The following is a 19486-nucleotide window of genomic DNA, read 5'->3' on the forward strand; positions in this document are numbered from 1 at the left end:
ATCTGCCTTTTGCAGTGAAGTCAGAAGCCAGTGTCAGAAAATGAGAACAGAAGGCAGGAAGAAGGAGCAGCAGACCTTTCAGAAATTACTAGTGTGTTTATGGGTCCTTTCTGGGTGTGAGAAAAGATTCTCCATTTTAATAGTGTTTTTTTAAAATTGATGTCCCTTAATGGCTGAAAAGCCTCTAATAAGGCTTTACCTGACCTGCTTTACTGCAAACCATATAATCTGTAGGTTCTTATCATGTACACAGCCCTGACCAGCTGGAGCTCATAGAATTTTCGGGGGTCATTTTTTGGGCTGTGACGTACATAAAAGTTAATTTTATAACATTCTGTTGTGTGGGGTTTGCTTCTGCCTGGAAGTAACGAGTCTGAGCCCTTGTGAGAAGTGTGCAATGCTTGAAGAAACGATTCATGTCGTGCCCTCAGATTTCCTGTAGTTCAAGGGGGAATTTTCACTTGTGTGTAATTTGGCTAGGCATTGTGTAGGGGATGGGATATTCTTGAACACACAATGAGATGCTTTGCAGCGAAAGCAGGGGGGAATACTTCCCCGTTCCCATAGGGAAGTGGTTAAAGAGGTTATCGAACTGTTGTCTCTTTTCCTTGTTCCAGAGAGATGTTGACATACTACTTAACTCTGCCATGCAGAGAATTTGTTTCCTGTTTTCAAATTACTGGCCTAAAAACTTATTTTCTAATATTTTTCCTAATAACTGGGATTGTTCTGAGCTCCTGCCTTTCCACAGTTTGTCCTCGATATTGGTAGCATTTAAAGGTAGGTCACTGAACAGTTCAGACTATCCAGGATGCATAACTGAGCACCTCACTACCTATTTTACTCTCTCCAGAGCTGTTAGGAATAAAGTAAAATGAACAATACTTTAACACGAAAATTATTTTGTTGTTTGAAGAGGAAGAACTCAGAACTGGAAATAAACTGATACAGTATCGGAGAACATGCAGCTGTTGGTTCTTCTGTATTAATAAACTAGTGAGTCAGGTTTTTAAGGGTGAAAGCAAAATTACATTAATACCATTGAGCGAGTGGTAAAACCAGAGTGCAGTACAGAACACGTGATTTTCTTGTATCATTTCCTAAGGTTTCAACTGTTGATACTCCTGCCTCCTCAAGCCAGTAGGAAAGCTCTAAAATTCATATTATGCTTCCCTAAGCAGCATTTCCATTTGGCTGTTGCTGTGCTTTAGGCCAGAGATTTTTCTTCCCCCGGGAACCTTATGAACACCATTAAAAATGCAAAGTTCCTGAGACCAGAGTTGGCATGATTGTTAGGGGAGGAAGAAAAGTCCCATTAAACCTGTGTATCTTTGAACAATTTGCTGCCTGGTGGAAATTCAAATTCATTGGGAACTTCCCCGATGTCGTGCAAAGAGATAACAAGCTGAGAAGTGGTTCAGAGGAGACAGTCTATTAAGAAAATTCGTGGCATTTGGAACTGAAAGGCAGGGAGCTTTCCAGCCTTGCCTGCATGGGTGGAACTTGTCCTCCTCTATCCTTGTTGGCACTCCCACCGCTGTCAGACGGCTGAAGTGAAGGCAAAAAGCCTCGTGCTCTGAATGGAGCTTTGGGCAGCTCTGAATACAGCGAATCAGAGCGCGCAGAGATGGGTTTGTATTCAACTTGTCTGCCCAGTTTGACAAATCTGTGCAGGGAACATGATTTGACAGCATTTTTCATCCTGGAAGTGTCTTGCGTTCACCTCCCTTGTAATGACTCTTGACTTAAATGGGTCAGGAATTCAAGACTCATTACACTCCTTGCTCCTGTCCCCCAGCACTGCTGGGATTTCTGCACTGCTGAGAGAGAAGAAGCTGTCAAGTATCCCAGCTGTACCCCCAAAACCCCTCTCCTCTTGCCAGGCAGCTTTTCCCGGGCATGTGCTGTGGAGGGTTCCGGTGCCACTGGGCACAGCTCTTCCTGGCATGTTTGTGTGTGTGTGGAGCTGTGTGGCTCGGCCAAGACCTGGCAATGCATGTCTAAATGTTCTGTGTTTGCTTTTCTCATCTAAATTCTGGTTTTTTTCCCTTTTCTGTCTGTAGAAATATTATGGTCTGGATACTAAGTGGGGAGACATCGAGCAATGGATGGTAGGACTTGATCAACGTAGCTCAACAGCTTTTATGTGTTGAAGTTTTGTATAGTTCACAGAGTTTGAAATCCCACAAAGTAGGTATTTCCTTGTGTTGGGGACGTGAATTTCCCTCCTACCACAAGCATTCCTGCAGTCCTGCATTTCCATCTGAAATGTGGCTTTTAATCAGCTTCAAACTGGCAAGGGCTGGGTCAGAGCCATCTCTTTTAAAAGACCTCTGTCTCCACGCTATGGCTTGAAGATTAGGTTAGAATAAAGACCTTTTTAAAGCCCCTTCAGATACAAGGAATATTCATACTCATTTTACTCCTTGTGGGTTTCATTACCAATTGAGTCTTCTTAAATCTGCCTTCACAGGTAAATTTTGGGTGTGCTTTATCTGTGCTGCCTCAGTTACCTTAGCACTTAGTGACCCAGAGGATACTTCATCCCCTTCAGAGTAATTATTACTGCCACGGTGGCAATGTTTGCTTTTTCTGATAATGCAGTGTCCTGGATTTTACAATTTGCCAAAGCCAGTGAAGTTGATACCAGGTACAGACTTGGCCACTAGCAACATCTGAGTGTTTTAACACCTGTAATATAAGATAAAGAAGTTGCTAACAGGCTGGAAGTCATTGGCTTCAGATGTCTTTCAACCCTAAGTTTATGAAATCACTTTCCAGGGATGCCAGATGAAGACTCTGGTTCATGGCCTGCCCTACAAGCACACTGGAAAAGGCAAAGCCAAACAACTGGCTTCCAGTGTGGAAGATAACGTCCCACGCTCCCCAAATTCCTTGACTCTCGATAATGAATCAGTGTAAATACTTATTTTCAGAGACCACCTATCCACCAAGGTGCTCCAGTCTCACAAATAAGCTGTTCAGTCTCCTCAGATCCTTGCTGGATGAGCTTAGCTGCACCTTACTGGCAATTCCCTTGCTTGGAAGTCAGATCGCCTGTGAGAGCTGTTGATACAGTGGTGAAAGTTTTATTTTTTCCTGTTTTCTATCGCTGTTTCTAAATTCCATGGAAAATCAATTTGCTAAAATTGAGAGATGTATCACATCTGACAGTATTTGCAGTGTCACAGAGGCTGCAAGCAGAGCGCAGCTGCTTTTGGTCTGGAAGAAGGGACCAGGCTGGGATACCCACTAGGGAGGCACCGTGGCCCTGCCATGTTATTTCAAGTGTGAGGTTTTTGAGGTTTATTTTGAAGGACTGGAAAACTTAATTACACGAGCCCTGTAAGTATTACCGGTGCCCACATGCGAAGAGATGCACTTGAAACGTTTCTGAGATAGAAATAAAGGCGTCGCTGCTTGAAGTTTTCTGCACAAGTAATAACATGATGTGTAGCAGAGTAAGGTGGAGGGGAAAAAAGTTGGGGTCACAAAGGAGGGAGAAAGGGATTTTGTAGTTTGTTTGGTTTAACGTTGCTGACTCCCAAGCGTGGCTGAAGTTCACTGTGTGTTTCTGGAACGCTGTGTTGGTGTCTCTGTCCTCTCAACACTTCCCTCTGTTTTCTCTCTGCTGCCTTGGTAGGAAGACAGTGAGCGTTATTCCCGTAGAGCCCGAAGAAATGCCTCGGTTAGTATCTACTTTTGCTTTTTCTGTTTAGCTAGACGTTTCAAATTAAGGGAAGACACGAGTATAAAGAACTTCCTTCTTAAAAGAAAAAAAAAAAAAAATCCAAACCAAAAAAAGCTTCCCCCACCCCAGGCAAGTGAAAACCCCAAAGCCACTTCCTGACTTCTCTGCTCTCTCCCCAGACACTCCGGGGAGTTTTTGCAAATGTGCAAGAAAAAAGGAGGGGGGAGGTGGGGAAATAACCTGCTTGGAGTGTTTAACATTCATTTATTCAGACCGAGGGCCAAGAGCATAGAGCAGGGAGCACCCAAGCAAGCTGTAGTAAAATGCTTGACAGTGTTTCTTGGGCAGAGTATGATTTCATTTACTTTCTGCTTGTAGTTTTAATGCAATTCTTTTTAAAATACATTTATTTTGTACGTCTTTTCTTGCCTTCTGTCACATCAAAGCCATCAGCGTTTGCCTCACTGCCCGTTACTTGTGTTTTGTTTTTTTTTTTCTGTCTTTATACTTTTCTCTTGATAGGCTTCGGATGAAGATGAGCGCATGTCAGTGGGTAGCCGTGGAAGCCTGAGGGTTGGTAAATTGTACAATTTCTGTGTGTGTGTGTGTGTGGATGTCACTGTCTCCCTGCACCCCAGACTGGTTATAGTGCTCTCATAGTATCGTCCTTTCAAGGTCTTAACGTGTTCTGTGTTGGTTTTTTTCGAGTAACACGTGGATCAATAATTCTGTCAGCCAGGGGAACTGTCAGATGCGTGTGCAGTGTGCAGGAGCAGGAATTCCTGTGCAGGAACCTTTGTGGTAAATGCTGTTTGCTGTTGCAGGAAGTACCGAGCCAAGACGTTGGTATAGGCAGCTATTTCTTGCATGCACCTTGTTAGCTCCCCTGTTTCATTAGTGATACTGAAAAGGAAGTGCTAGCTTACTGCAGGATCAGTGTTTATTAGCTCAGGAAAACAGCAGAAAATAATCGGTGGAAATAAGTCTTAAGCCCTTTGGAATTGCAGGTGAATACCCTTAGAATCATGGAATATCCTGACTTGGAAGGGAGCCACAAGGATCATCCAAGTCCAGCTCCTGGCCCTGCACAGGACACCCCAACAATCCCACCATGTGCCTCAGAGTGTTGTCTGAATGCTTCCTGAGCTCCTGTTCAGTGCCCAACCACCCTCTGGGGGAAGAACCTTTTCCCAATATGCAGCCTAAACCTCCCCTGACATAACTCCCTGACATTCCCTGGGGTCCTGTCATTCATTACTCTCCTTAAAAATGCTTTAGAGATGCTTGAAATTCATTTGCAGGCTTAAGTTTTCTGGAGGGAGAAAAATAAAGCCCAGAGTTTTCATCATTCGTAGTAGGAAAAGTTCAAATGTTTTTTTCTTCAGAATATCCAGACAGTGTTTTCCCAGATAATACACATGTATATAAGCCTTTAGTCTGGTCTAGTGTAGAGCTTAGAGAACCCATTTAAAAATAAATAAACTAACAAACAAATAAATAAAAATTGCTACTGCAGAGCCGGCTCAGTGATTCCAAATATTGTTCACAATAGCTCAAGGTACGCTTAAAAATAGTTAGTGTTGCCTTGTTCCCTTTTTATTAGAATCCTTATTGCTACTTATGAAATGCTGTTAAAATCTTTATTCTTCAAGATTGCAAACTTATTTGAGTGCTTTTCAAAGCTAGAAGATGCCTCAAAGCTCCAAAGATTTGGTAAGAAAAGCTTCTCTTCACAGCTGAACAGGAAAAGAGATGTTTATTTTACTTAGAGTTAAATGTCAACATGTTCATGAAAGTGGTTTTTTGGAGGGGGAAAAAAAAAATCTCTAGATCAGTTGAAATATCAATTCTTTCTGTTTAGAAGGTGTTGACAACACAAATGGATTGTTTAACCATTGCTATAAGTGGGTCCCTTGGTGTGGCACAATGCAAGCACAGTGCTGGCTCTGTGCTTATAGTCTTCATCTTAAACACCTTTTGTTCGTGGAAATACAGCGATGATTGCTTTTGAGGTGCTTTTGTAACACAGTCCTGTGTTTTATTTATATGTAAATGGCAGAAGCCTTGCATTCTGCCTCCCCACCATGTGTTGGAGAAGCTTTTCCAACCATTTTTCCTGAAGCAGCCAGTCTCTGGGCTGCCCACGTGCCTTCAGGCTGCGATAACCACTGCTGGTCTGGTGAACAGCAGTGTCCAGCTGGTCCAATGGATGGTCCCTAAATTCCTCATACTTCTGCAAAGAATGTGTCTCTCTGACAGAAGGATCTGGTTGAAACTTTCCACGCTGGTATTTCTGGTGATGTTGCACAGACTCCCCCCTGTCCTCGTAAAGCAGCATTCAGTGGGTGTTCTCAGGCACAGGAAAAGTTTTGACAGAGCTTCCTTCCCTCCTGCAAGTGCCACTGGGATTATAGAAGCATGTAAATGTTTGCTAGTCTGAACTGAAACTTACCCTTCCACATCCTCCAGTTGTTTTATTCACGATTAATCAATAGAACATAGAGAACAGTTTGGGTTGGAGGGACATTAAAGCTTATTCTGTTCCACCCCCTGCCACGGACAGAGCCACCTTCCACTAGACCAGGCTGTTCCAAGCCCAGTCCAACCTGGCCTTGAACACTTCCAGGGATGGGGGAGCCACAGCTTCTCTGGGCAACCTGTGCCAGGGCCTCCCCACCCTCACAGGGAAGAATTTCTTTGCAATCTAAACCTACTCTCTTACACTTTGAATCCATTCTCTCTTGTCCTGTCATTCCATGCTCTTAAAAACAGTCTCTCTGATCCCTTTCCTAGTGTGGCCTTACAGTAGATGTTTTTAATAGTTTGCCACCATCTCTGGCTGATCTGTGAAGGTTTGGCTCTTGCTGTGTCTGTCTTCAAAACAACAAAGTAAAGAAACCGTGAATGATGACCAACCTAAAAAATTACCTCTGAAGAGTTCAGTTCGGCTTTGGAGCTATTTTAGCTTGAAGACAAAACCCAAAACTATTGCCTTGTGTCCACAAGGGTTTATAAAATGGGTCTGAGAATTCTGAATGAGGCTATTTTTTTGATATTTGAAGGCTCTCCTTCCCTTGTTGCGGGATGTCATTGTCATTGTTCCGTAGAACTTTCATTTTTGGAAAATTGATCTTGCATTTTGGCACTCAGGCTCCTTGCCCTGTGAGGGACTGATGGTCCTAGGGGCTGCTTTTTGAGCCCGTGCTACTCTTCTGTACAGGAAGTTTTCACTGAAATGAGCCAATACTGGATATTGATTTCTCCCCAAAATGTTACCACCCTACTGATCTGTGCGGGTTTTACTCTGGGTTTTTCTCCTGGAATATTTTTTAAGTGGATGTCTGGATTGCAGGCACCAGAGATCTGCTGAGGTGGCTTTTGGGGAGCTGGCCTGGATGCTTGTGGCAGAGCAGCCAGTGCTACGCCCTGCAAAACCACCGGAGATGTTGATTAGGCCAGGCCAGCAAATTGATTGAAGCTCCACAGCTGTGACTGTGCTGTAAACAGTGACCTGGGGTGCCAATAGAATGCTGGCTTGGGTATCTGTGTGTCTCCTCAGCTGCCACCAAGGGGCTTCTGCAACAGGTTTTCTGTGGCTCATCCTGAACCCATCAACAGCATCTGTTTCAGGAGTTCTGCAAACTCAATTCTTTATCGTGCAGATTTTTCTAGGAAAGTTCAGTAACATCGCCCTGTGTTTCTTGAGCCTCTCTTCAGTCTCCTTTCTATTTCAGTTGTCCTAGTTCTCCCACTTCTCAGCTGGCTGTCTTTATAATCCAAGACCATCAGCATGAAATACTGTTGTGGTAGTAATCACTTGTAATTTGTGCATTTTCCACATTTTGTTTGTTCCCATGTTCCTCCTTGTGCCTTTGTGCAAGAAGCCCTGCATTATCAAAGTTCTTTAGCTGGGGTTTACATCTCTGTGCCTATTTTTGTGTCTGTGTGTTTGGTTTGGGGAATTCTTTTGATTGCCATGACTTGCTTGAGTGTTTTTCTTTGGATTCTGATTTTCCTTTCCTCTCATGCCTTTACAGTCTCATTTGGAGTATGCCAGCACCTACCCAGTGGTGAGAATAGTCTGAGAGCTCTGCAGTGTGTGTGTTTAAAAACTAATAATGAAGAAGCAACTAACACAAGTTGTGATAACTGATCTGAGATAAGGGTGATCTGGAAAGATCCTGAGACAGTTTGTGGTGTGTGATGTGAAGATGCCACTTCCCTCTCCTACTGCTCTGACACAGTTCAGACAAAGAGAGACCAAATGATTAGAGATCTGATCCAGGTCTAGCTCAGTAGTTACCACAGGACAGAGCAGAATGGTTTTTATTTCCCCTGACAGACTGTCTCTGTTTGGCCAGATGAGTCTGGATTTATTTCAGCATAGATCTGGAAAGGAATAAACCACTCATAAACTCGTTCTGAATAGATCTAGCAAAAGTGGTGGGGCAAACACACTGCCTACCAAAGCTGCAGCTTGTGTTGAGCTGCTACCTTCACTTTGGAGCACAAAATCAAACTAATAATAATACAAGGAGAACAAGAATTTGCTCCCGTGAACACCGAGGCAAAGCTGACTCTTGGAAGAACAGAAAGGGGCAGTGAGGATTGGGACTTTAAACTCAGTTTAAAATATTTCCTGCTGCCTTGTGGCAGCGCTGTGTTGAAGCAGAGGTGCAGTTTTATAGATTCTTTAGGTTTTTCACTCTCCTTCATTCCCGGCGCTCTTTTCAATTAGGAATGCAATGTATCTATTTGTGCGTGACCTACATACAGAAATAGTTCAAACACATTTGGATTTTGCATGGATGTATTGATGCAGTAAGTATGGACAGCTGGTAGCTCTTTTAATTGACTCAACCCAGCAAGCATGAATGGTTTTAACTGTGGCTACTAAATTTAACAGTGCTATCATCACTTTTAACAATATTCCCTAATAACTGGTCATTTGACCCTGAGATTTGATTTTTTTTTCCCTGTGTGCTCACTGAGCTGTGTTGTGTAGAGCTGGAGGAGAGCTGGACTGATGTTTCTGCATGTGGACATGCATGCCTGGCTGCGGATGGGTGTGCATAAACTCATTGATCTTCTCATCCTGCATTCTTAATCTCACTGCAGGCTGGATTAGAGAATGAGAGGACCAAAAAGAAGAACTACTCCAAAGCAGTATGTATCTTGACTAACAGCCTCAGAGAGGTTTTTTACATACAGACCCACTGTGATGGACAAAGAGTATGTCCAAGTCTGAGAGCTCACCAGCCCAGTGTCAAGGATACGGTGTAACTATCAGGAGTTGTTGGGTCTGCACAAACAGTGACCATCAGTTCATGTGCATAACATGGAATAATCCAAACCCTTATCTCAGTGTTGTACTTAAAGGACATCTGGCAAAACTCAAACCCTAACTTGAACTACCTAAATTGAGGGTTAACATTACACAGCAATATTGAGAGACTATAATAGAATCACAGAAATGGTTTGGGTTGGAAGGGACATTAAAGATCATTTTGTTCCACTTCCCTGCCGTGGGAAGGGACACCTTCCACTAGACCAGGTTGCTCCAAGCCCCATCCAACTGGCCTTGAACACTTCCAGGGATGGGGCAGCCACAGCTTCTCTGGGCAACCTGTGCCAGGGATTCACTACCCTCACGGAGAAGAATTTCTTCCATATATATGACCTAAATTTCCCTGTTTTCAGTCTGAACCCATTGCTCCTTATCCTGTCACTACAGTTCCCGATGTATGGGTGCCTTACTAGCACCTGTGCAAATAGGGCATTACTTAGAGCACCACAAAGCTGGGCCTGGAGGGAGGATAAAGGATAATGTGTTTTCACACAGTGAGAATTTTATGGGGAGCAATTCTGGGGCTGGAAAGGGTACACAAGAGAGGGCAGAGTGGTCTACTGCTGTGGAGGGAAGGGTCCTCGTTGCAGGAAGAGGTTGCCAGGCTAGGTTGGGGTTTTTCAGTACAGTGGAAAGAAGCAGAGAATTTTCTGAGGAGCAGAAGTTGGATGGGGGATTGAGAGAGCCTGAAGGAGCAGCATGAACCACAGTCCGAGGTAAAAAATGTTACAAGTAGAAATGGACATCATGGCAATAAGGTTTTCTGCATCTGTTAAAACCAGAGAGGAACGAGGGTCAATGGCACATAAAGGGAGAACAAGGAAATCTGAGTACTTTTGGCCTCCCTAGTATGCAATTTTATTTGTTAAGGTTTTCATGAGGGTGAGGGTCGGATGTTCAGCGTGTTAGCATAGCAGAGAACAAAGGTCAGCAAGGTCTGATAAAACTGACCCTGCTCTTCCAGAGCTGTCTGGAGCATTTGTCTTCAAAAATATGCACTGGAGAGGTTTCTGGAGAGGATGGGTCATAGTGGCAAGGGAAATGACCTGAGCTATGGGGTTTCAGTCTGAAATCTGAAAGACACTAGGGTAAATGAAACAAATTCTTTTAGAAGAGCCTGAACTATAAAGTGATAAACAATTAACCTGGATTTGTAGAAAATTAATTATGTCAAATCAACTTAACTTCCCTAAGAAGGGTAATTATTAAGGGCATAAAGGAGGGGCATGAGATGTTACTATAGCTTGACTATAAGGTTCTTGGCATATCTATACATGACATTAAGTGAAACCTTGGGCCAGATCTAGTCCTTGTCAAAGGAATGTACTGTTGTAAAAGGGATGAAAAATAACTTTTAGAAAATGAGACAGCTGGAAAGGATCTCAGCTGATCTGTTCCCATCTAAGACATCATATCTGCTTTTTTTAAAGGGGGACAAGCAGCTCTCCAGGAGTCTGTACTGCCTGGCTGTCAAAATGCAGGGAGTTTCGTGTGAGGTTAGGCTGAAAATATTGATCATGAATGGGAGACAACTTGTCAAAAGTAAATAGCAGTAAAAATAAATAAGGAATACCACACCTGGGAAAAATGAAGTTACTATTACAAAGTAATGGGACGGTTCAGATAGTGATCTGAGGTTTCATTTAGTCAGTATTACATAGCTGAAAGAAGCAAGCTAAATTCCTCAGTGTAGTAATAAAAGGGGTGGTGGAAGTAAGAGTTCTGCACGATGCTGTTGAGGCTGAGCTGGAGTGTTGCCTTCAGTTGCTGAAGATCCAATTTAACCATTCTGCAGAGAAATGTTAGAGAAATTCACAGAACCTTAAAAAAGAAAAGCTAGTAAAAACTGGAAAGAAGCCAAGCTGTGTGAGAGGGCTTCAGAAGTGCTTCAAACCATTTCTTCTGGAAAAAAAAGAAACTTGGATGTTTGCCCTCCATTTGGGGTGATAATGCTGCATTTCAATAGAGAATCTAAGCTTTTCTTTTCCCAGAAGTATGTTCCCAGCTTGGCTCTGAACTGGTTTCTAAGTTAATTTGTTTAATTTTTCATGGAAGCCGCTGTATAGCAGATGATAAATATTTTGCTTGGAAATTGAATCAGATTGGTTTTAATGGATTTTCATTTCAGGAATGTATTAAAGCTTGGACTTCAGAACTTCATTTGAATAGAAATGCTAATTAAATTTCCACTAAAACCCCCACCTCCAACACACAGAGTGCTTCCTAGTTTTCAGTGTTAAACCAGGGCTCATTGTGAGGTGATGCCAGAACAGTGAATTGCTGGAGAAACCTGAGCTTTTAATGCTATTGATTGAGGTGACTTTTGGGTCCGTACTCTTTTCTTCAACAGTTTCCAGAGTAAAAACTGAGTCGTGGTGATCGTTTTGTTTTATTCCCGGAGCTGCTGCCATGGGGATTTGAAGCATCTCACCCTGCTTGAGCTTGTTTTTCCTCCTCTGAGGGAAAACAGCTCAATGACAACAAGGCTCGCCACGAGCTGAGCCAACCCAAATCTCTTATTAGCCTTCGGCCTGCCACACAAAATGCTGGGATGTGGCAGATGGCCATTGCCTGCGTTTAATTTTGATGCTCAAAATTAAAAAGAATAGCTTAAAAGAAGAGAATTCATATGTCACTGCATGCTTACTAAGTTGAATTTCTCAAATATAAATCTAGAATTAAGTCTTTTGCTACAATTTGCTGCTTTTTAACTGCTTAGCCGCCTGAGGTACAAGTAACTATAGTGATAAATATCTTTAATTGTAGTCTCTCATCCCCTTTCTGTCCCGTGTTGTCCTCACGGAATGTTTCAAGAAATGGGGGCTATAGAGCAGTGATGATAGGGGAGGGGAAAAAAAAAAAAAAAGTAGTCAGAAAAAGCAGGCAGGAGTATCCTTGACATTTTTGGCTGGTTTACAGATATTGACACAAATGTTTGTGTCCTGATGTTTGAAATCAAGACCCCATCCTGCACTTCTCCTGTTCCTGGTGTATCTTTGAAAAGTTCTGTCTCTGCTTTTGCTTTTTGTAAGTGGTGACATTTGCTTAAAAATTCCCTTTTGGGTCTGCGTCAATTTTTGTCTCTCCTTTTTTTCTTTCCTTTTTCCTTTCCTTCCATAACAGACCAATGGTTATGAGGAAGACCTGTATGGATCATCCCAGAATAGAAAATCTAGCAGGGTTAGTAGACGATTTATATTGCTACAAAATTCTATTGCTCTATTTAATAGGATTAAAGTTAATAGCAAATTCTTTTCTGTGGTGAAGCAGGTTTTTCCTGCGTTGCATGTTGTGGGTTTGGAGTTTGTCAGACACGGAGGTGCAGCAATAAGCTGGATGGGAAATAAAAAATGAAAAATCAGGCCATGAGTGGGAAGGGAAGTCTCTGAATTTGGTACAAGTAGAACTTGGAAGGCAGAACTCCTTAACTGGTAAGCAAAATTGGGTAAAAGTTAAAATTGTGTCAAGAAACAGATTGGGCAGCACCTGGCATGGAGGATTTCCACATGCTGGACAACAGAATGATTGTTATTCAACTTTGTCAAACATGCTCTTGTCCAAAAAAAAAAAAAAAAGCTTAATTATTAACTCCATTGTGCGTATGAGGGTCACAATGTTCTCTTCTGTTCCAGCACAAGTGTTGTGTGTCAATTATAGCAGCTCATCCTCCTCCTTTGTTAAATATTGGGGTTTGTGCAAATGATTTGAAGGGATTGTCTGAAGCAGAGCCTGGGGGCCAGGGAGGGAAACTGTTTGGGTTCTTTTGCCTGCCTTTATTTTAACAAAGCCACACAAAAGCTCAGAGCCTGGTGATCTCTGTGCTATCAAAACTTGTACAGAAATTTAGTGGTATGCAGACTAAAGCTCTGTTTCTGGGGGAAAAATAAACTCCCTTTCAGACTCCATTTAGCCCAGTGTTTGAGCAATACATGCTAAACATGAGATAGAGTTCATGAAGTTAAGCAGATGCTTGGATAAACAGTGAAACGGGACCTTGTATTTCATGTCCATTTTAAATTGTTGCTGCCATCTAGTTTTATGCATTTAGCTTGTGTTTGTTGATAAGAGACAATGAAATACTGTTGCTTAAACTGTTAACAAAACAGCATGTCCTGTTATTGGCACTCCTGCTGGACAGTTTGACGAGTTCAAGGAGCTTTATTATGCAGTGCCTGTGACAAATGATCTTATTCTTTACTGACATACTCCAGCGCTCCAAGGACTGCAGGGAGAGCAAAAGACCTGCAGGAAAGTCGTCCAGGGAAAAGAAATTGTTTGGCTCCTATTCAAGTAATTTAAAATCATCACGTTGTTAGGGTTTGCAGCAGGGAGGTTTAGGCTGTTGTAGAGCTTCATTACAGCAACATTATGAGTTCCATGCAGTTTTCATTACTAAAGGTAACTCAGATTAATCATTACTTAATGGGCAGAGGAAAGTTCGGGGTAACTCAGAATAGCTGAAGCTTCACACCTAATCTATGCCAGTCTGGCTAGCGTTCACCTCTCTTCAAAAAGCCCAAAGCTAACCATAAAGATGTCAAAGTGACAGTGAAAAACAAGAGGAAAATTCTTCAGGTCGCCAGGGAAGGGACGAGTCTGCTGGTAATAGTTCTTTCCAAAGTCAGGTGTCCAATTTTAAGTTAGAGAAAGGACTGATATCCATGTGGACACCACATTTGTAGTGTCGCAGGTTGATTCCTTAAATGTGATTAATGCCATGAGTTTAGGTAGTCCACATGCAGATTACAGCCTCTCTATGTGAGAATGAAAGTAATCTCTTAAAGCTTAGTTTAGTGGTGCAGGTTTCTTTTCAGTGAGAGTCTTATTTTACAGACATTGATTGAAGGGGTTTCATCTGTGGGTTGGTTGTTTTTATGTTGTTTCTCTCTGAGGTTAGGCAATGATTTGCCGTCAGTCTGTGCCTGTGGGTATTGTGTCTTACCTGCACATCTGGTTTGCTTGCAGTGACAGAAGTCCGGTGTGAAGGGCAGACAAGTTATTTTAATTTGCCATAGATCTCCCTCCTTTGTGAACGGACTTAACACCTACGTGGACCATAGTGATGAGGCAAAGATGAGTTAGGGCTTGTAGGAAGCTGGCTACTGAAACCAGAGTATCTTGGTTGCCTAAACGCCCATAAAAGCAGTGTCAGGGAGCAGCTGGAAAAGGAGGGCTCCGGAGTGTAGCAAAGGAGGTGAAGGTGTGAGATCTTCCAGAACACCCGTTCCCACCAGTCTGCACACACACCCGTGGGAAAATAAGGAACATAAACAGTGCCTGGGAGGCTTTGAAAATACCTTTGCAACTTCTTGCAGGAGATTGAGTGAGCACCCGGGTGGGTGGGGATGTGAGGAGGCAGCATTTCCTCCCTGCCCCTTCGTGCTGCAGCGTGTGCTCACCTCCGAGCACCCCTTCCTGGTGAGATTTATTCCCTGCCACTTGTCTCCGGGTGCAGCTGGCCCTGGCACAGCCTTAGCACGTCTCAGATGTGCTTTCAGGCTGCTGGTTTTTTTTTTCTGAAAATAAGGAAAATGCAAAGTACACTTCCTAGTACGCCTGTATTCTCCTGATTCCCGTGGCTCTGTAAAATGCATAATGCCTTCTCTGTGGGTTTCCAGCCCGCATTCAAAAGACCTTGACTTGCAGGTTTAACATTCCTGCGCATTAAAAGCAACCGTTTATAACAACTTAAGTTTTTCACAACATCTTGTTGCGTGTTCTATTTAGACACCTAACATATCCAAAAGAGCTTCTCCTAAAGCTTTCGGGAAGCCAAAATACTGAGTTGCATTCTGTTATAAATACCCTCCTGCTGTCAGCCTCCCTGGCTAGCCCCCGGGTGCTTGTGTTGAGGTGTTTGCACAGCGGGAGTTCTCACAGATAATGCCCGGCAGTGGCTGAGCTGACCTGGCGTCCTACACTCCACACAGGTGCTGGGGAATGAATGCAGATGTTGTATATCATGCTGGGCAGACAAGGATTTCAGAGGGTAAGGGTGATTTTTTTAAGTCCACTGGAGTTGCAAGTCAGTCACTATTACTACTTTAAATGTTTAACTTGGAGTTGAATTAAGATATCCCTAATTTTGGAGAGACCGAGTAGGTGGACCAAAGTGCTTGGTTTGCCTGGATACAAGGTAGGAAGCTGCATAAAAGAAGGGGTTTAATTTAAATAAGGTATTTGATTTAGACAGCCTCACTTCCTACAGAAGAGTTTCCACTTCACTCAGCTTTGCCATATCCGACAGTGGGTGCCCACACTTCCTGCTGGGCACACCCAACAGTTCTGGTCCCCAGCTTTGCTTTCTATCTCTCAGCATCTCACCTTCTCCTGAATCTCTGGTGGGTGTAAGCTTATAGGGCATAAACTCCTCAGGAACTCGGAAGGAAGCTGACCAGCTCTCTCACCAAAGCATTTTTCCAGTGCCTGAAAGGGCACACAGTTCTCACACACCCTCAGAGCTCTAATGCAGTTCTCTCTTATTTTTGACTCCTTGCAATTTGTAATCACTTGATTTACTTTTTACTTCCCCTTTTAAAGGAATTGAGAACTTGGCTTCATGTTACGAAGCCGAGTTCTCAAGGGTTTTTTGTTTGTTTGTTTGTTATTAATGCAGGCTTCGTACTACCCTGACCTGGGTCTGCACAACAGCAGCTACGCTCCCACACCTCAACTTACTTCTCAAAATGGAAATTGGGTCTGTTGCCCTCTGGCTTCACCTGGCCTGGACTTGTCCTGACTTCATTTGGATAATGCAACCTCTTGTTCTTAGGAATCAATTTGGACCAACTGTCAAGAGACTCTGTAGCCCTTTTACTTAAAACTTAAAAACAAACCAAAACCAAACCGGACCTTTGAAGATTAGATTGAGTAATGGAAAGCTGCTTTAAAAGGAGCACAATCAGTTTTCCTTTGCTGCTCCTCCCTTTCCTACTGTTACTTTGTCTGACATTGGCTTTAGTTGGTCTGGAAAAATAAGGGAAATCTTAATTAACTGAAGTTCTCTATTTGAGGCAACTCCTCTGCTCATGGTATCAGTCTGGCAAGCTTAAGGCAATCCAGTCTGCATGAAATGAAATTACAAGGAAGCAACTCCCAGATCGCTAGAGGAGAATCACTGAGGCTGTAAAATCCCCAGGAGGTTGGATTGTCCCATGTGTGGGCAGAGCTCAGCCAGCCCTGTGCCAGCAAGCAGTGCTCAAGCAGTGGTCCAGGCCCACAGCCTGTCCTGACTGGGAGCAGCAGTCGGGAACATCACGGTGCAGTGATGGGACACTGCAGATGTGCACTGGAGGGACTTGCAGCAGGACCTTGCCTGCAAGCCTTGGGCTGGGGACCACTGCTGGAGGTTCCCTTGCGCCTAATTCTGCCAGGGTTTGGCTGCTGCATCTCGGGAGTTAAGGTTACTAACAATGGAACCACTTGTTCTATGCTCTGACTTAAGTACTTGTAATTTTTTCCTGAACCATTTGGATTTTCTCTGCATTTGTGGATGCTAAAATACACAAGAGTTGATCTTTTATCTGTGTGAAACACTTTAAATGTGTATCCTAACACTTCTGTGTAGCTTTTTCTCTGGCTTTGGTTGAAGTGGGGAGAAACACCCCTTCTGGCTCCTATACACAAATGTGTGTGAGACAATAACAACTTGACAACCTAAATTGAATTACACTGTTTTGCTTTTGCATGCTGTCGTGCCCTCCCTTCCTGTAGGAAATGCACGTGTCTACTTGGTATTCTTAGTCTTTGGGAGCTGAGAGCTAATGCTTTTATGTTGCAGATGACTAATACTCTCTATGCTGGGTTTCCTTCTGCTGTAGTGTAACGATCCTAATCTCTCACCAAGATGCTTAATTCTGCTGTAGGCGCCTTTTTTTTGGTTTGTTTGTTTGTTTCAATTTTCTCTGCAAAAAAAAGTTCTGTGCTTGTCTTCCTCAGCCCTCCCTGCTGTACAGCGATGCCCTGCCAGCCAGAAGTTACAGGGTTTGTTGTACTAATGCTTTCAACGCAAGTGCTGAAGCCACTCACCTCCAGCCATGCACATCTTGTCTCTTACCTGTCCATGGTCCCTGTTGGGTCCATTTATCTCATTCTGCGATGTCTGATCCATCTGACTGCATGTGTGTAATGCCGTTTGTACAGGCCTGGATTTGCTGATCCTTCCTTTAATTCCTGTTGGAACTGTGGGGTTGTGATGCTGTCACGGGTGTCTGTCTGTCTGGAGACGGTTGTCTTCATTTCTGTGTATGGGAAGGAGCGGGACAGAGGCAACATCAATTCTTTCTGGTTGTTTAACAGCTAGCAAAAATCTGTGTACAAATTTTTTTAGACAAACAGCACCGTTTTTATTTAAAATGAGTTTCTCATACCTTTTTCTCAAAGCTTACTGTTTCTACTCCTCTTGTGTTTCCTGAGCCTTGTATCTCTGTGCTAAACTGGAGTCAGTCTTAAAATACACATTTTCTTCTTTTTTTATTAATTTACTAAACTGGCTCGTGAGTGAAGCTCATCAGGTGTGAGTTTTTGCTCTTATTGCCAGCACCAGAAATGAAGGTTAAACAGACTGAAGCAATTTAAGAATTGATGTGGCCTTTTTGTTGACAGGCTGTAAAACTGTTGAACTGAATTGAGTGTTGACTTCAACCCCTGGGAGAAGGGTTAGAAGTGCACGGTGTGTGATGGGGCTCAGGGTGTGGGTCAGACTTCGCACGTGCCTCGTGGCGTTTCCCGGGTTGTGTTAGACCTTCCCTTGCATGCTGCTTGTGGTTGCACACGGGAGGTGTCCCAGTCTCCTCGCACGTCCTGCTCATTCCCTCACGTCCTCCGCGCTGCACCGTGTGGAATTCTGCCCCCTGCGAGGTGACCTGCCACTCCTGCGCTGACTCTGTGTTTTAATTGTAGGCGTCTGTGTACGAGGAGAGCATTTACAGCGGGAGCCGTCGGTATAGTGCCCCTAGTTCTCGTGCTGTAAGATGTTTTCTGCATTTCCCTGCTCTGTGTCTCTGTCCTCCCTTTGCCTGTATGTACCAGGACTCAGCCTTTTCTGGGCTGAGGAGCGTTTAAGATGAAGTGTGTGAGAGATCCAGAGCTTGCTGCTCTGGGCGTCATAGGTAGGAGCCACCATGAGATTCCGTGAAATAAAAAGTGGGTGATTTATCTGCAGAGGGGGGCATTTGGCCCTGTTTCGCACTTGGTTTGCAGATAAAACACCTTGGAAAAGGTGGTACACGAAGTCCTGTCCCTTGCTGAGGCTTAATTCTTCTTTGAAAAACTGAGAAAAATAGAAGTTAAAAAAAATAATTATCAAAAAAAATTAAAAATCAGTTCTACATTAGCAATCCTATGCTAGCATGAAGTGGAGGATCTTTATGAACATGTAGCTTGCTTGGATTTGTTTTTTGGATTTATATTCAAATATATTTTACATTCATATATATGCCAACTCATGACCAGGCTTCCAAATTACATGTTCCTGAGACCAGAGAGCTCTGTCATTAATGGGGAGCAACAGTGTGGGGAATAACAGTATAAATTATTTCCTTTCGAAAAACAGAAACTTCAGGACTTGGTTTACAGATTAAAAGGCAGAAAATGCCTTCATGTCTTCTCAAAGAGGGCCTTTGTGTCACGGTGGGCATTTGAGCCAGGTGGCACAGCTGCTGCTGTTGTGTCTACCTGTGAAAAAAATTTAAAGCCAGTCTTCTTTAAAGTCCTGCCCTGGGGGCCCACTGATTATAAAAAAGACCCCAACCAACCAAAAAGACCCCAGCAAACAAAAATCCACCATCTAAGACCATAAGAGTAAAAAGACTCAGGACAAAGCATTAATGTTATTTTAACCTTTAACATTACATTTTTATTAGCTGAGAGGAGGAAACACTTTCTAGAGTGCTTACTGAGCACTTGTTAGTCTTTAAAGGGCTGCACCATCCTCTTGCAGTCCCACTGTTTCATTAGTTGTGCTGTGCATCTTCCTACTGATGTTAAGCTACAGGTTGCTTTTTGTTTCACAATTCTGCCTCGATTTCGTTTGGCTGCCTCGGAAAATTTGTTGATACTGACCTGTTTGGAGTGTTGTGGCAGCAACCTGCAGTTCAGTGAGTTTGCCACTGAGGCTGAGCTGGTTGTAGCCCAGTGTTTTTATGGGTTGTTGTCTTATGTTTGGGATTAGTCCCTCAGGGGTCCAGATGATGCACTGCTGCTCTGGGGAAAAAAAACATTTGCAGTGGGCTCTCAGCCCAGGAACTCTTTACAAGTCTTTCACCTGCTGTCAGTGGCTTGAGCAGGGAACACTCAACAAAACTGTTCTGCTCGTTCCCCTTCCTCCCTCCCAATCCCACCCTGTGCCACAGGTCTCGGGAAGCCTGTGTGTAACCCAGCTTTTCCAGTTCCTGTTGAAGGCTCGCCTGTAGTAATGAGAGAGTTGAAGTAGGAGGGGTTTGCCTCCA

General features: G+C 43.4%; 1 protein-coding gene across 8 annotated transcripts in view; it reads left to right on the plus strand.

The window, feature by feature from the left end:
- Nucleotides 1–19486, plus strand: part of LRRFIP1 (LRR binding FLII interacting protein 1) — a 111438-nt gene that overhangs the window by 56289 nt on the left and 35663 nt on the right. For 2 of the 8 annotated variants that reach the window (XM_027890326.1, XM_027890319.1), the window contains exons 4-11: nt 2064–2111; nt 3644–3688; nt 4214–4264; nt 7729–7761; nt 8810–8857; nt 12162–12218; nt 15655–15735; nt 17940–18005. The exons of 4 other annotated variants lie outside the window; for them this stretch is intronic. In XM_027890326.1, coding sequence (XP_027746127.1) covers nt 2064–2111; nt 3644–3688; nt 4214–4264; nt 7729–7761; nt 8810–8857; nt 12162–12218; nt 15655–15735; nt 17940–18005 — 429 coding nt within the window. The remainder of the gene's footprint in view (nt 1–2063; nt 2112–3643; nt 3689–4213; nt 4265–7728; nt 7762–8809; nt 8858–12161; nt 12219–15654; nt 15736–17939; nt 18006–19486) is intronic. 2 more of the 8 variants (XM_027890320.1, XM_027890321.1) reach the window with 1 other exon arrangement.

The sequence above is a fragment of the Empidonax traillii genome, unplaced genomic scaffold (assembly GCF_003031625.1).
Source record: "Empidonax traillii isolate 1590-97213 ecotype Southwest subspecies unplaced genomic scaffold, ASM303162v1 scaffold284:size1552100, whole genome shotgun sequence".
NCBI classification, from domain to species: domain Eukaryota; kingdom Metazoa; phylum Chordata; class Aves; order Passeriformes; family Tyrannidae; genus Empidonax; species Empidonax traillii.